General features: G+C 39.1%; 2 protein-coding genes across 4 annotated transcripts; both read left to right on the top strand.

The window, feature by feature from the left end:
* The first annotated feature begins 3,874 nt into the window (after positions 1-3,874).
* Positions 3,875-9,656, top strand: Pka-c3 (Protein kinase, cAMP-dependent, catalytic subunit 3). 3 transcript variants are annotated; one of them, XM_070661063.1, is made up of 5 exons: positions 3,875-5,755; positions 5,900-6,003; positions 7,429-7,591; positions 7,893-8,156; positions 8,496-9,226. In XM_070661063.1, exons 2-5 carry the CDS (start codon positions 5,913-5,915, stop codon positions 9,097-9,099), a joined length of 1,122 nt encoding a protein of 373 aa, XP_070517164.1. In that variant the 5' UTR covers positions 3,875-5,755; positions 5,900-5,912; the 3' UTR covers positions 9,100-9,226. The 3 variants fall into 3 exon arrangements, with proteins under 3 accessions (XP_070517164.1, XP_070517154.1, XP_070517173.1); XM_070661072.1 differs by adding an exon at positions 9,234-9,656 and having other exon boundaries at positions 4,784-6,003; positions 8,496-8,826; XM_070661053.1 differs by having other exon boundaries at positions 4,457-6,003.
* A 99-nt stretch (positions 9,657-9,755) lies between these two features.
* Positions 9,756-13,379, top strand: LOC139105202 (sodium channel protein Nach). Its single transcript, XM_070661190.1, has 9 exons — positions 9,756-10,309; positions 10,671-10,887; positions 11,059-11,316; positions 11,405-11,555; positions 11,729-11,806; positions 11,977-12,201; positions 12,456-12,637; positions 12,738-12,841; positions 12,910-13,379. Exons 1-9 carry the CDS (start codon positions 10,030-10,032, stop codon positions 13,020-13,022), a joined length of 1,608 nt encoding a protein of 535 aa, XP_070517291.1. The 5' UTR covers positions 9,756-10,029; the 3' UTR covers positions 13,023-13,379.
* Positions 13,380-14,263: the final 884 nt, after the last annotated feature.

The following is a 14,263-nucleotide window of genomic DNA, read 5'->3' as shown; positions in this document are numbered from 1 at the left end:
CGTGAAAAATTTTCTCGATTGTCCTCGCGCGGTATTGTACGATATCATGACGCGTCCGTGGCACAGAATGATGCGCGTTATTCGCGCATCGGTCATTATTTTCCCAGAAGTCGCTCCTACGTTTGTCGGAAGGTGGAAAAAAAAATCCTTTTTTTTTTAAAAAAAAAAAAAAAAGATTAACAATATCGAAAAACAGAAATTAATTTAAAAATAGGTAGCAAGAGACATCTGGGTTTTACCGATTCGTTCGATGTATTTTTAAATGCTATAAGAAAGAAAGAGTGAAAAGAGTTACGCGTGGTTCTAAATATACACCACGGCTTGTACATACAACTGGACGTGACGTTTCAATTCGTAGGTTTCCAGCCGGAGAAATGAATATTTTCGATCCCGGTTGTTGATAAAACACCTCGCGGTTCGATCGTGCTCACGTCCTCTCAGGAATCTCTCCCGATCTCATTGTTCGTGGGCAGCAGGGCAGAAAGCGGCGCTTCCGGTTTCAGGTTGAGTTGCACGACGGTCAGACGAGCGGGCAGACAGGCCTGGCTGCATCCTGGCTCCCCAGGTAAGCACCTGCGCCTTGCTGGATACAAACGAAGTGTTGGAAGGGAAAGCGACGTCTCGTTTCTGCGTTAAATTCCTCCTGACCCGCGTTCCGCCGGATCTGACGCGGTTTCCCGCTTAAACAAACACTCGTCGAGATATTTTCACCCGATTGTGCTCTTTTTTTTCTTATCAGGGGTACTTCGCGATTGCACTCGCTCTTTCATTCATAATTCATAACTACGTGAGATTTCACTGGCATAATTAATGCGTATAATTAGCCGCGGACGATAAAATTCCGAAACACCGCCAAGTTCTCTTGCTCTTCGGAGGAGCGAACCGTGACCCGTGCGTGCGCGTAACAACGTCATTACTTCTTTCTTCATTTTTTTTTTTTTTTTAGCATTGATACGCGGCATCGGCGGAAAATTGTCATAGCAACGGCGACGCGAGCGGATAAACCGGCGCGGAACCGGAAGTCATCGTGGGATCGTTGGAAACACCACGCGGAGCCTTCGTGCACCCTGGGAACCGCCGATTAGCCACACGCGCGTTTACGTACACACTTGGCCGGTGTCGTGTGTACGGGCAATCATCGCGGTGCACGCACACACAGAAACGTGACGGAGTCGTCGGAGATCCAGCGCGTGGAGAACGCGAAATGTTAAGCGAACACGGCGCAGATAAATCCTGTGGCTTTTCATAGTTAAACACACACACACATGCACCTATACACATAACATGCGCGCGCGCGGCAGTTTCTTTAATCGTGAGAAAATAAAAGATCATCGCTATTCAGCAAATCCATTGAAAGCCGCGTGTCCTGGGTAAAAAAAACTTTGAAACGGAGATTAGAGGGAGGTCAAATCATTACGTTACCATCGTACTTTTGTACGTTATACGAAGGCGGGCTGGAAACAGTTAATAAAGGACTCGTCCGTATGTCATTGTAAGGTAGGTCGATGACTCATGCTAATCACCGCTGCGTCGTGAAAAACACCGTCCTTGCGATTGTTAAGAAAAATACGTAGCACACTTTGTCCCCAGCCTCCGCCAGCTCTCCGGTGACCAGAACGAAGTGGTTCAAGGAACTCAATAAAACAGATTAATCCACGAAGGGAATCTCATGCACGGCAAATGTCTCGAGTGTCTGAAGGTTTTTGGAATAATATTGATAATTATAAATGGAGAATTAACGGTACGGTAATGTAATGTAATTCTAAACCGCGGCGTGCTAAAATGACGTGCTTATTCATCGCTTGGTTTCTAGATATCGAATTTGATCTACATCCAGAGGCCGTGGGCGACATTGACGTCAGGCTAACCAGCGACTTCCCCGACTGTCCTTGGAAAATATGGGCACTTTTGCGGTGCAACATCGCGATTTACTGTTATTCGCTTTCGACAACGTGAGAAAACGCAAATAGCTGCAGCGAGTGCTTTATGCGAACGAGTATATGTTTCAAGTTAACCGTGCTCGAAGAAAACAGTTGAGAAATTAATAATTTCTTTTTTTTTTTTTATTCAAAGAAAGGCACGTTTTAAAGCAATTTTTTTATATATATCATCGAATTTATTTTATTATAAAATAGAACAAAAATTACAAACTTAAAGAAAATTTTATAAATGCAAGATTTATAAATTTAAGGAGACAAAACCTGTCATGACGATTCGATATTATCGTGTATAATAATCGGCCACTGTCGAATGAAACTTGTATACCTCGCCAAATTCGAAATCGATCCGCTACTCTTGTCAAGTTCTGTCTTTTTCGAGACGCGGTTTTCACAGATGTTTTACGAACCATCAATCTTCGTTCATCATCATCGCGAGAGCTAATATTGACTCGCGATCAAATTCGAAACTTTGTAACAAATATATCGATCGTGATGGCTCATTCGCATCCGCAAAGTGACGTTAAAGACGTCGGCGATCTCGCCAGATTGGATCGCAATTTGTTTCCCCGAGATACTGTAAATATCGCTGGATGATACATGGTGGCGATTATTCAACATCAACGTTTCTGTTTAAACGTTAAAAGCGCAAATCTAAAAAAAAAAAAAAAAAGTTATTAATTATTCAAACTTTATTAAACTGTTACAATAAACTTCTTGTAGATGCGTTTGCTGGTTAAATATACAATTAAACACATAAGAAAATATTGTGCAACATTAAGGTATTATTAAAAATTAAAATTCTCCTTTTTATTTGTACGCTATACGCTAATAATAATAATAATAATAACAACAATAAAATATATAAAAAAAAAATTTACTGAATGTGCGAGTAGAACGAATCAAGAAACAACGAAACACGTTGATCAATTGAATCTTTAGTCTCTTTACCGCGCTTCGTTGATCGCGTCGCACAGAGCATTTACATATAATGAGGTACAATAAAAGCAGTGCTTATTCCATCCTCGAAAATATCGTGCCATCGTATCGCTGTCTCATAACCGTGGACTATTTCAACGTGCGCTCGCACAAAGCGTGGTATACGTGATTATTAAGGCTTATACTTGTCTTGGCATCGAATGACATCGCGCGACGGGATTTCCGGGAAGCTATTATTTTTAGTTAGGTCGGCAATCAGGCGGCGCACGATGTCGTGAGCGGAATATCGAGGCAACAATATCGAGATCACGCAATGCGCCGTTTCCCACCGAACTTTCGCCGCGCTGAAATAAAGTCGTCAAAAGATGCACTCTCGCACCGCGCGTAAATGAAACAGGTGCGTCCCGGGGATTTATTTCGCGAGTCGACGCAATATGTAAAGCTACGCGTTTGCGTCTACTTCGTTTCGTTATGCAACAATCGCGTACAGACGTTGACGTTAGAGATCGGAGAAACATGTGGGGAAACGCATCGATTGCGAAAGAAGACAATTGGTGCATTAAAAAAAAAAAAAAAAAAAAAAAAAAGTTCTAGATTTAATTATAATTTCATATATCTAACAATATGATAAACTTATTTATATGTATAATTGACTTAATTATATTTATAGTTGAAATATAAAATTATAATTTGGTCCGCATTTCGTGGACTCTTTCCACGACTTTGAATTTCGATAGAACTGAGATCCTTTCGTCGCTCCCACCGATAAGCGGCGATCTGGATTTTTTTTTTTTCTTCTCTGATAAAATCGACGAACATGCTTTCCAACGCGCTTGCAGATCGCCGGGCCACTTAAACGATAAATATAAAGCCACGATTTATGGGGCTCGCCGGTGGCGGGGACCCGATACGTGTCGTCAGTCATCGCGACGTCGGGCGTCGGTAACAAAATGCATCTGGACGATCGCCAAATTCAAAAATAAGTTGAAATCTGAAGGAATCGCCCGATCGTTGGCGGCTCGCTCCGTTGATCGCTCCGCAATAACGTACACACAATTTACGAAACACCGCGAGAATTCTGTATCCATAGACCGCAATACGTGGACGTTCTGCGTTGACAAAGTGGCTTTTAGACATTAGCTTCTTTAACCGGTAATCTAGTCTCTTCAGGAGTATCGATAAAAACGTCAAAACGCACAGTCATCGTATGATACAAATTGCAAGATGAATCACAGTCTTGTCAGACTCATTCGGCATCGTGAATCGTCTCTCGAGACTTTTTCTCAAGTTTCGACCGTAACAATTCCGTATTTGTGGGGGTTGACGTTTTTCGCTCGTCAGATTAAAACGTATAAATTAATTTAAGGAACAATTTGTATTTTTATGGTCGCTTCTATCAATATGATTCTCTAATGATCGCCGCTTTTGTTTACGACTTTCAAACTATTTTACTATATAAAAAAAAAAAATTGCGCAACTATTTTACAGTAAAATACAACTACTTTATAGCGAATTTTGTCTCCTGTTGCTTCTGTCGAAACGACTTTACATCAATTAATGTAGCCAAGATAGTTTTTTTTTACTGTCTGTCCCAACGGGTTTACAGCCATAAATCTAAAATAGCCGGGATCTTAACTGTTTTATTAGCCGTGCCACAGCGCTTTCACGGCGAAAAATTCAGCAGAACAGTGCTCGTGGTCAAGTAGCCGTGAGTGCTTCTGGCAAAACATCACGTTTGACGCATTTTTGTTGTCGCCGCTAATACACCTGGGCTGTGCCGCTTGGAAAGTGCGGAATCGAGTCGATGCTCGTGATAAATCGCGGCGGTTCCTACGAATCCGTCTCTCTCCGGCTGGGTACAGGCGAGATGCTCGACAAGAGCAAGCGGACGCGAATGGGGGGTCAAGGGAAAGAGAGGGGGCAGCAGAAGGATAGACAGCCTTTTCAGACCCCTCGGTGACCAGTTTAGTTCTGGTTCGCATTCGAAGTGCGCGCCAGGGTCCACGGGTGATTTGAATCGCCGTTCAACCAGCGCTTCAAGATTCAACAGAGCAACAAAGCGAAATGAATGAGAAGACTCCCCCGTAATGTGCTGATCGAGGTCGTTCGTTGCCGGTCGTTTGAATGGGGCTTAGTGCAGTCTAATTAGGAAGCCGGGAAGGGAGAGCGCTTTGTAAAGAGCCACTGAAGTCGCTCACGTGCTTCGCTCAGCTGCTGCGTGTCGCCAGCTGAACAACGTTGCTCCTGAGTGATGGAACTGAACAAAGAGTTAGAAGTTGACGTTGTATTATAAGAAACGCGTTGAACTTAAAGCGTAGGTTTGACAGCTCAGTTAACGAAGTTACGAAACGCTTTTGCAGGTGCGCGAAGTGAACGGGAAAGCGTTACCAATTACAAACACCACTCCAGTACCCTAGAAATCGCGTGACGCGCTTTTTTTTTTTTTCCTCGCAGTGGTGCTTAACGCGCGGGGAAAACGAGCCGATAAAGTTCATCGATAAAGCCGTTCGGCGCGGAAAGCAGACTCGTTTTCTACGTTCGAGCGCGCGTTTTTTCCGCAGCACGTAGCCGCCAGGTAAGCGACACTTGTGAAATTGACGCGCACCTTTTCACCGCTCCGAGTGAGAGCCGCAAAAACGAAGGGTCGTTGACGTGAGCATTCGCGCGACTCGCTTTCGAGCAGCGACGTTGCGAGAACGGTTCTCTGACAGCCACGAGGTGTTCGAACTGAGGAAAAGTTGGTTTCGTTTTCGAAACGGCAATCGAGAGAACGCCGAGTGAATTTTTTTTTTTTTTTGGGGCATTTAAACCCACAATCTCTGGGTCAAAAACTGACCGAGTTGTTTCCGAGAAGCTACGAGCAGCGAGTACGAGAGTAGGTGCGTAATCTAAGAATATCGCGGCGTGGATCATTGAACCAGAGATCCCTATCTTCTCTCTTTTTTTTTTCTTTTTTTTTTTCACGTGTCGAGTACTGGGAGAAATAAATCAGAAACTTTCTCTTACGACTCTCGGACCTCCAGTGCGTTGTGAACGATGTCGGGGGACACCACGTCCGACGATGAGGGATCGCAGGAGGAACCGCCGCAATACGACATCGACGATTTAGAAACCATCAAGACTATCGGTAAGTAAAATCCAAATTATTATTAAATGATATCTTAATTATTCGAATTATTGGAATTATTGCAGCTAACGCAATCGATCGTGACAGTTATTGTATTAATTTGAATAACTTTCTTATTTTTACTAATTATTTTATTTTTTTATGTGTATATTTGCGCAAGAATAAATTAAAAGTAAAACGTCAATGCACAATCAATAATTAAAATATAATATTTTAAATCGTGGAAATTATGAAAAAGAAAAAAAAAATAGCGAGCGAAAAGAAATCAAATTGCTCACGAAGTGGGTCATCAATGAGCAAGATTTGTGTTTTAGTATATGTTCAACTGCTCGTTACAGTTAGAATTATACGAGAGAATGGTTCGGAAAATTGCAGGTACTCGGGCTTGAGAGAGTCTCTTTTCCTTTTTCTTATGATTTCAACGTCGCGTACACTGAAAAGAAAATATAGTTATTTTTGAACCGAACTATAACTTAGCAACATTTCTACCAATAATGCGATTGAGTCAATTACAAATATAATCACGCCATTCGTATTTATTGCTGGAAATGTTATAAAAATTAATCCAAGAGTTATTATGCTTTTCTCTCAGTGTACGTTTAAGTTGTCTTTGGAGAAAAAAAAAAAAAGATTTTCGGGGCATTCCTTCCAGATTGTCTTTTAAATTTTTACGTACAATGTCTTGCAAGACTCGCGCGACACTTGACCTAAATTTACGTCTGTCGCACGAGTATTTAAAGCGTCCACGCCATCACCGGAAGCACTCCGTCGTTTTACCGTTGACACCTGTTCCGAGTTGTCGTTGGCAGTGGCCCTCTTGTCGATGGACGGCGCTCATGTATCATGCCGCCTCTGCCGCCAATTTCGTCTCTAATCTACGCGAGATACACTTTCAACACAGATGCATGAACGCATAAATATGTAAAACCCCCGCCGGTGGCCACTGCAATGTAACGGCCAATTTCGCAGTTTAATTTGGTCAAGGCCCATTGCACGCGCGCGCTAATTGGTCACAGTACGTTAACCGGAACAACCGAGTCACCTGCATTCGTGAGAAAGTGTATTAAATAGACCGCGCCGCGCAATGCAGTGAGATCAAAAGTACGCCCGAGAGCCTCGGTAATTAACGGTTCACTTCTGTAGTTGATTCAATAGCGCTTTTACGACGAGCGCACCTGTTGTTCGCAAAATCACGCTGCATTCGGTCGCCGTAATATCGACGATATTGTCGACCTATGACGTTTTATTCAGTACGAATGTTTGATTTAAACAAAATTGATTCACGAAACTGGAAAAATGCAATATAAAATAATTACAAATTCTTGTTTATATATTTATTTCTAAAATTACACGTGTTATATTCGATTAATATTAAAATATTTCAATAATTTTAAATAAATATTTAAATTTTAATACGATTTTTAGGAACAGGTACTTTCGGCAGAGTGGTACTCTGCAGGCATCACGGAACGTTTCTCGCTCTGAAAATTCTCTCTATGGTCGACGTAATCAGACTGAAGCAGGTCGAGCACTTGCGTAACGAAATCACAATCCTGAAGGAAGTCAAGCATCCTTTTATTGTCAACATGTAAGTGATATATCTATCACCGCTGAGTGGGAAATATTACTCGAGAATTATTTGGCAGTGAGTTCAGCCGTGTTTATTTGTACGCGCGATATAATCGTTCAAGGGAGCGAAGAAAGTGTTGTGTTTGTCGGTCAAGGAAAAGATTCTCGTAAAAACGATTCAACGGAAAGCGTTGCCAGAACTGGACAGATAACATGAAAATGCAATTCGAACAGTTTTGCGCCGTGTCGCGATTAATAGCTGGATAATAAGAGAAATCAGTCGCCTGGTTTTTCGCTTCTACAATCGTTTTCTTTGTCAGGCTGTGGAGCGGCAGAGACGAGGCCAGAGTATACATGCTGCTGGAATTCGTAGCCGGGGGAGAACTTTTTTCTTACCTGAGAGCGGCCGGAAGATTTGCCGGACCCACGAGTTGCTTCTATGCAGCCGAAATAGTTTGTGCCCTGGATTATCTGCACAGCAAACACATAGTTTACCGAGATCTCAAGCCGGAAAATCTTCTCCTCGACAGTCAAGGTCATCTTAAAATCACCGATTTTGGCTTCTCCAAGAAACTTACAGACAGGTAGTTTACTTAAAAAAAATTTACAAAAACTAAAACAAAAATTACTGATTAAAAATAAATGACTTAAAATGTTATTAATAATACTAACAAATTATTTATTTAAAAAAATTTTATTTACAGATAGTGTTCACTTTAATCTAACGTTGCATGCAAAATTCTTTTTTGCCATTAATTTTTCGAATTATATTAATAAAGATTATATATTATTGATCTGAAGCAAGCTCTGCGGTGTCATATAACGTGTAATTAATTAACACATCTTACCGAACTTTACCTGTCAATAATGTGTGTAATAATATATTATTAAATTGTAGATATAATTATTACGTTCATTTTTAGAACATGGACTCTGTGCGGCACGCCGGAGTACCTGGCGCCGGAGATCATTCAGAGCAAAGGGCATAACAAAGCCGTAGACTGGTGGGCGTTAGGCGTTCTAATTTACGAGATGCTAGCGGGATATCCGCCATTCTTCGACGACAATCCCTTCGGGATCTACGAAAAAATCCTGAGCGGTAGGATAGAATGGCCAAAGCATATGGATCCCATTGCGAAAGATCTTATAAAAAAACTACTGATCGCCGACAGAACGAAGAGACTAGGAAACATGAGGCAAGGCGCTGAAGACGTCAAGAGACATCGATGGTTTAAGTTGGTCGAGTGGCCTTTGGTAATTACACATTACTTTGCTTTAAATTTTATTTATTTTAATTTATTTTTAATTCTGTTATATCAGACATTACAGAGTACGTACTTTGCACACGTCATTTACTCTTACTTTTACTACATTCAAGAAAACTGTTTTACATTTAATAACTTTCGGCAACAAACTACGGTTGTATGTACCTTACGTCCTACTTTAAATACCTCTCGTTCCTTCCACTGTAATTTGAATGCACACTTGGATATTAGTTGTATTTATTTCTTTAGAATAATGGTATAAACCACAAATGATTAATCTAATCGACAAACACCACTTAAAATAAATGTCCCCGCATGCTCGCCTTTACGTTTCGCGATGCATTGGAAAACTCAACTGCAGTGGTAGTTAAACGATCAATGAATGTCCGTTCGCAGGTACCGCAAAGAGCTTTGACGCCCCCGATAAGGCCGCGGGTGAAAACGCCTGGGGATGCGAGCTGCTTTGACGACTACCCCGAAACCGACTGGCGGTCCCAGCCACCCCTGCCGCCGGATCAGTTAGCTTTATTTCAGGATTTTTGACGGCTAACGTGACGACACAGTCCAAATAATGGAAAAAATTTTGCACTCGCAGATTGTAAAAGTACCGCGCTGAATAGGAGAATGCGCTTTGCGGCGCGAAGTAACCGTGATTCGCCGATATAACGATAATTAATTTTCCACTCTGTACATAGGTAATTTTTTTATATTTCGTTGCATATTTATTTGTACGCTAGGCTAGAGCTGTCTTTTTTCCGTTGTTCTCATGAAACTGTAAATAAAAGTTGAGTAATAAATTTCAAGTACGTTACATTTTAATATTAACTAATTTATTTTTAAAAATCTATGAGTTACAGAATATGGACGGCATCAATTTATACTTTAATCGCAATCGTCGGAAAATAAATCTGTTTAAGTACTGGGCATGCCAGATTCATCATCATTTGCGTTTCATTAATTTTGCAAGGCGTAATAAATTATTTAAGCTCAACCTTGACACGCCACGTTTGCATGGCCAGTCGCAACGACCATAATTTTTTACGTTGAACGATAAAATCAACGTGATTTTAATCAAACAATAGTATAAAACGACACATTGTAGAAGAAGCATTATCAAGCAAACGGTTCTTTCTACGTCAAGTATTTTCTAAGCAGAGAACGGAGAAAATTGTGAGTTTCTGTCTGCGTCAGAATGATAAATACGCAGCACAGACGACATGCAGTGAAAAAAATCACAGTGGATCATAAGAAACCCTCGAAAAAGACGATCGAAGAATTGTTTAACCACGCAGATATTAAAATATACGGCCGATCGGTAGTGGAAAGAAGAAAAGTAATTGCTCGTGAACTCTTGCAGAAATACCTCCACGACAGTTCGGTGCACGGTATGATGTACTTCAGTAAATCGCAAATAAAATCCAGCGTTGTCGGAAAGCTCTTCTGGACTTTAATCATAATCTGCAGTTTTATACGTAGGTAACAAAATGTATGCACAAATACAATACTAGTAAATTTTTTTAATATTTAATATAATATTATTAAATATTTAATTTGATAATCCTTTGACTGTCATATCACTGTGTATAAATCAATCGCGAAATTCAATGAAAAACGCGAACGTTGTTTCGAAACAAATGCAAATTGAAATTAATTAAGAGAATTATTTATTTAGAAATTACGAAAGAAAAGGATTACCCTAATAGTCTTAAGAACAAACTACAATATTATTACAGTATGTGGTAGCTAAAAAAATTAATAGACACAAATCAAGTTGATTACGTGGCTATAATTTTTAGTTATGTTGAAATTCATAATGTGACGTTATTCTTTTAGTTTTAATTATGATGCTCCAGAAATTTTGGGTACGTTACAGCACTAATCCAACCCGCAGTATTATTCGGTCGTTTCACATTCCGATATATGAAGCACCCTTCCCGGCTCTTACTATTTGTCCATTAATACCACCGATGGCATCGAGACGCAAAAAAGTATTCGAGAGTTTACGCAAGCCAGAGAATATGAGTAATAGTACGGCAAGATTTTTAGTTAGGTATTTCTATTCTTTTTGTTATTAATATGCGTCAATATATACGAGTGAATGAAAGCAATTATGCAGATTTTTTTTAGAAATAATTCTCAGTGTATAAATGAACAAAGAAAAAAAAAAGTATTTACATATATTTCTAATAACACAAAATTTTTATTACAATTATATGAAAAGATATGGACCCGCATTTGCAAATGAGAATGCACCTGGTGGTAAAGCGCATATAAAGGACTTGAAATTATTATTAAAAGAAAACAATATGATGCTGATTGATTTAATAAAAGCTTTGCGTCCTTGCGAAGACATATTCGAATCCTGTGCTTGGAATGGTAATTTTAAGAATTGCAGCGAGCTGTTCAAAGTATCTTACACCTTTGCAGGTATATGTTGTTCCTTTAATTATCTTCTTGAGGATTATATAGAAACTGGCAGGTAATTATATAATTTTACATTCAATTTTTTAACTTCTTTTATATAATATTTTTATTACAATCTGTCTCGTTGCACCTATGTCTCTAAGTGTAACAACGGACATCAACAATCTTCTTCAAACGACTCTCTTTGGGCCAAACACTGGTCTTAGAATTGTTCTCAATCGAGAGTTTTTGATCGAGGACGATGGCACGGAAGAAAAATATGTTAAATATTCAACAAACTCCGTCGGTCTTGTGGTATGAAATTGACTGATGCAGTATTAACGTTTTTAAACAGATAATTTAATTCCGAATGTATAAAAAAATAACAGAATTATATATATTTATGTCGATAAAATCATATGTAATTTGTACATTCTTTCTAATGTATGTACGAATAGCATTAATGTATCTTCGATTTATTTAAATAGATGTTTCCGCATCATCCTTTAGAATATGTCTCTACCATTGCTACTAGACAAATTCTACAAACACAGCAAGAATTACACGTAATTATAAATATATATATATATATATATATATATATATATATATATATAATATTTTATTATTATATATTTTTATATAATCGTTTATAAATTAGCTTAGTTCTGCATTTTTTTTTTTTTGCATAAGTACTTAACAATTATTTTAATTAATTAATATTTTGATGTTTTAGATTTCTGTAACTCCGTTTATTAAGAAAAAACTTGCCGGATTTTACCAACGAAATTCTCTCGGTCAATTGGTTCCGCATTGCGCAGACGAGAAAACGGAACTCAAATATTTTCCTATATATCGATATTCCAACTGCTTTACCAGCTGCTCTATTCAAGCTGTTCTCAAGTTATGTGGCTGTGTGCCGCATTACTATACGCCTATAGCTAAAAAATATTCTTTAAAGGTAACTTTAAATTTAAAACAATTAGATTTATAAAAAGTAGATGTATGACATATGCTACAAATTAATACTTATAGACATAACTGTGTTTCAAGTATTGTTTTCGATAGCGCAATTTGCTATATGTAGATACTAACACACGTTACAAACAGTAATAATGATAATAGTAATTATTATTATTAATAATACCACAAAGATCTAACCTTAACCGTATAAGCCTTTTTTTTAACGAATATGTAATTTATTAATACTTATAGCTTTGTGACTGGGCAGATTTCGAGTGTCTGTACAAAAACGCGAACAATACGCGAATTATTCAAAATATTGTTGAAGAAAATTTTACGTGCGAATGTTTAACTCCATGCTGGAATGTGATATACGAGTTACAAACGTCGATGCTAGTCTTGAACGGTGATCACGATTTCAATCCCTCGTTGTAGTAAGTACAATTGTTTTCAATTATGTGACGTTCCTATTTAATTAATATATTTATTTATTTTAAATTATTTTAATATACATAAATATTTAATTTGGTTTAGCAAAAATCTTTCGAAAGCTCAATCCGTTCTAAGAATATTCATGAAATCGGCAACATTTACGGAAATGGACACAATACCGGTTGCTGATGAATTATATTTACTAGGTAAGCCATCGTTTTTCATACAATTTTTTTCTTACAAATATTCTTTAAAAAAAAACAAAACTTTTTAGCATCTTTGGGCGGCATATTCAGCCTCTTCTTGGGCTGTAGCTTCATAAGTGCTTTCGAAATCATCTACTATTTCGGATTATATTTCCGATTGAGGCCCAAAAAAACAAAATAATTATCAATTTGAAGTTTCACGAGTGTTTGATCAAACAACGCGTTAATCAACATGTTTAAATTTTTTAATGGAAAGCTAATTAACCTTTTAGATTGAAAACTTAATTAAGCGTAAGTAAGTGTCCTATGAAACTTAGTTCGCGTTTTCGGAAAAGTTGATTGAACCAGAAACGATTGGCAGTGGCGGTGGCCGCGTAGCGGGACACCGAATGTGCGGATGCTGCGGCCGCGGGAATCTGGAACGATTAGATCTATTTCGAGCGGTTACTGGAGCGCTGCCGTAACATCTGAGTCCGCGCCCGTGAAAATATTTATTACGACGGGTGTCCTACGTAAAGCGCGCGTTTGATCTCCAACGTGAGGCCTCCCAGCAAACGGTCAACACGACTCACGAATAATGTCGCGATTAATGTCGCGAATAATGTCGCCATTTCTGCCTTGGGATCCCCCTTCGGTCGGTTATGTAACGTCGATCTTTCGTGCACGCGTAACGCGTTTAATTTTCACGCTTCGTCAGTCGCACCTGCACGCACCTGTTCGGTAATATTGGCAATAACGTAGGAAACGCACTTGAAATAGCGATATATGAAATATAACGGAGTACATCGCGGTATTATAAGGTACAGAGATTTTTCAGAGTGGATGGAGATGGGATAATAATTGGCGAAGAGACAATTTGATTTTACGAGTATATCGACGTGCTAAGTGTCGAGTGGAAGAACGAAGGGAGAATTTTTATCGGCATTTCTATCGCGGAAGCTGATACTTTTACGCGAATGTACAATAAGCAGGTAATTCGATACCTGTGTCGCGCGGCCCCGGGAATTCACAGGCTTACCTAACGTTTGAAAGCTTTTCGTTAACGCGGCTCCTAATTGAAGCGCAGCATTGAAATGTGTACTGATCACGTCGTCTATTTTCGCGAACGCTGTCGAAAATACCGATTTAGTTCTACGCGGACATGTGTACGACCGAACTTCGAGAGCTGGAAGCACCGACTATTTTTGGAGAAACGCCCACATATCGCGGGCCAGCGTCGTTCACATCTCTTCAAAGTTCTCTCTATTTGCACCTCGCGACGAGACGCGTTTTTCGCAACTTCGTCCTCCCTTCTTCTTCTTTTTTTTTTTTAATACAATCCGTTTTACGTGTATTCCGATAAAACAGCAAGGATCAAGTCAATATATAAGATTAAAGATATAAGATTAAACAAAATTTGACGAATTAAAACGAAGCTCGCTA

The sequence above is a fragment of the Cardiocondyla obscurior genome, linkage group LG01, assembly GCF_019399895.1.
Source record: "Cardiocondyla obscurior isolate alpha-2009 linkage group LG01, Cobs3.1, whole genome shotgun sequence".
Classification (NCBI taxonomy): Eukaryota; Metazoa; Arthropoda; class Insecta; order Hymenoptera; family Formicidae; genus Cardiocondyla; species Cardiocondyla obscurior.
This window is presented reverse-complemented; position numbering and strand designations above follow the sequence as displayed.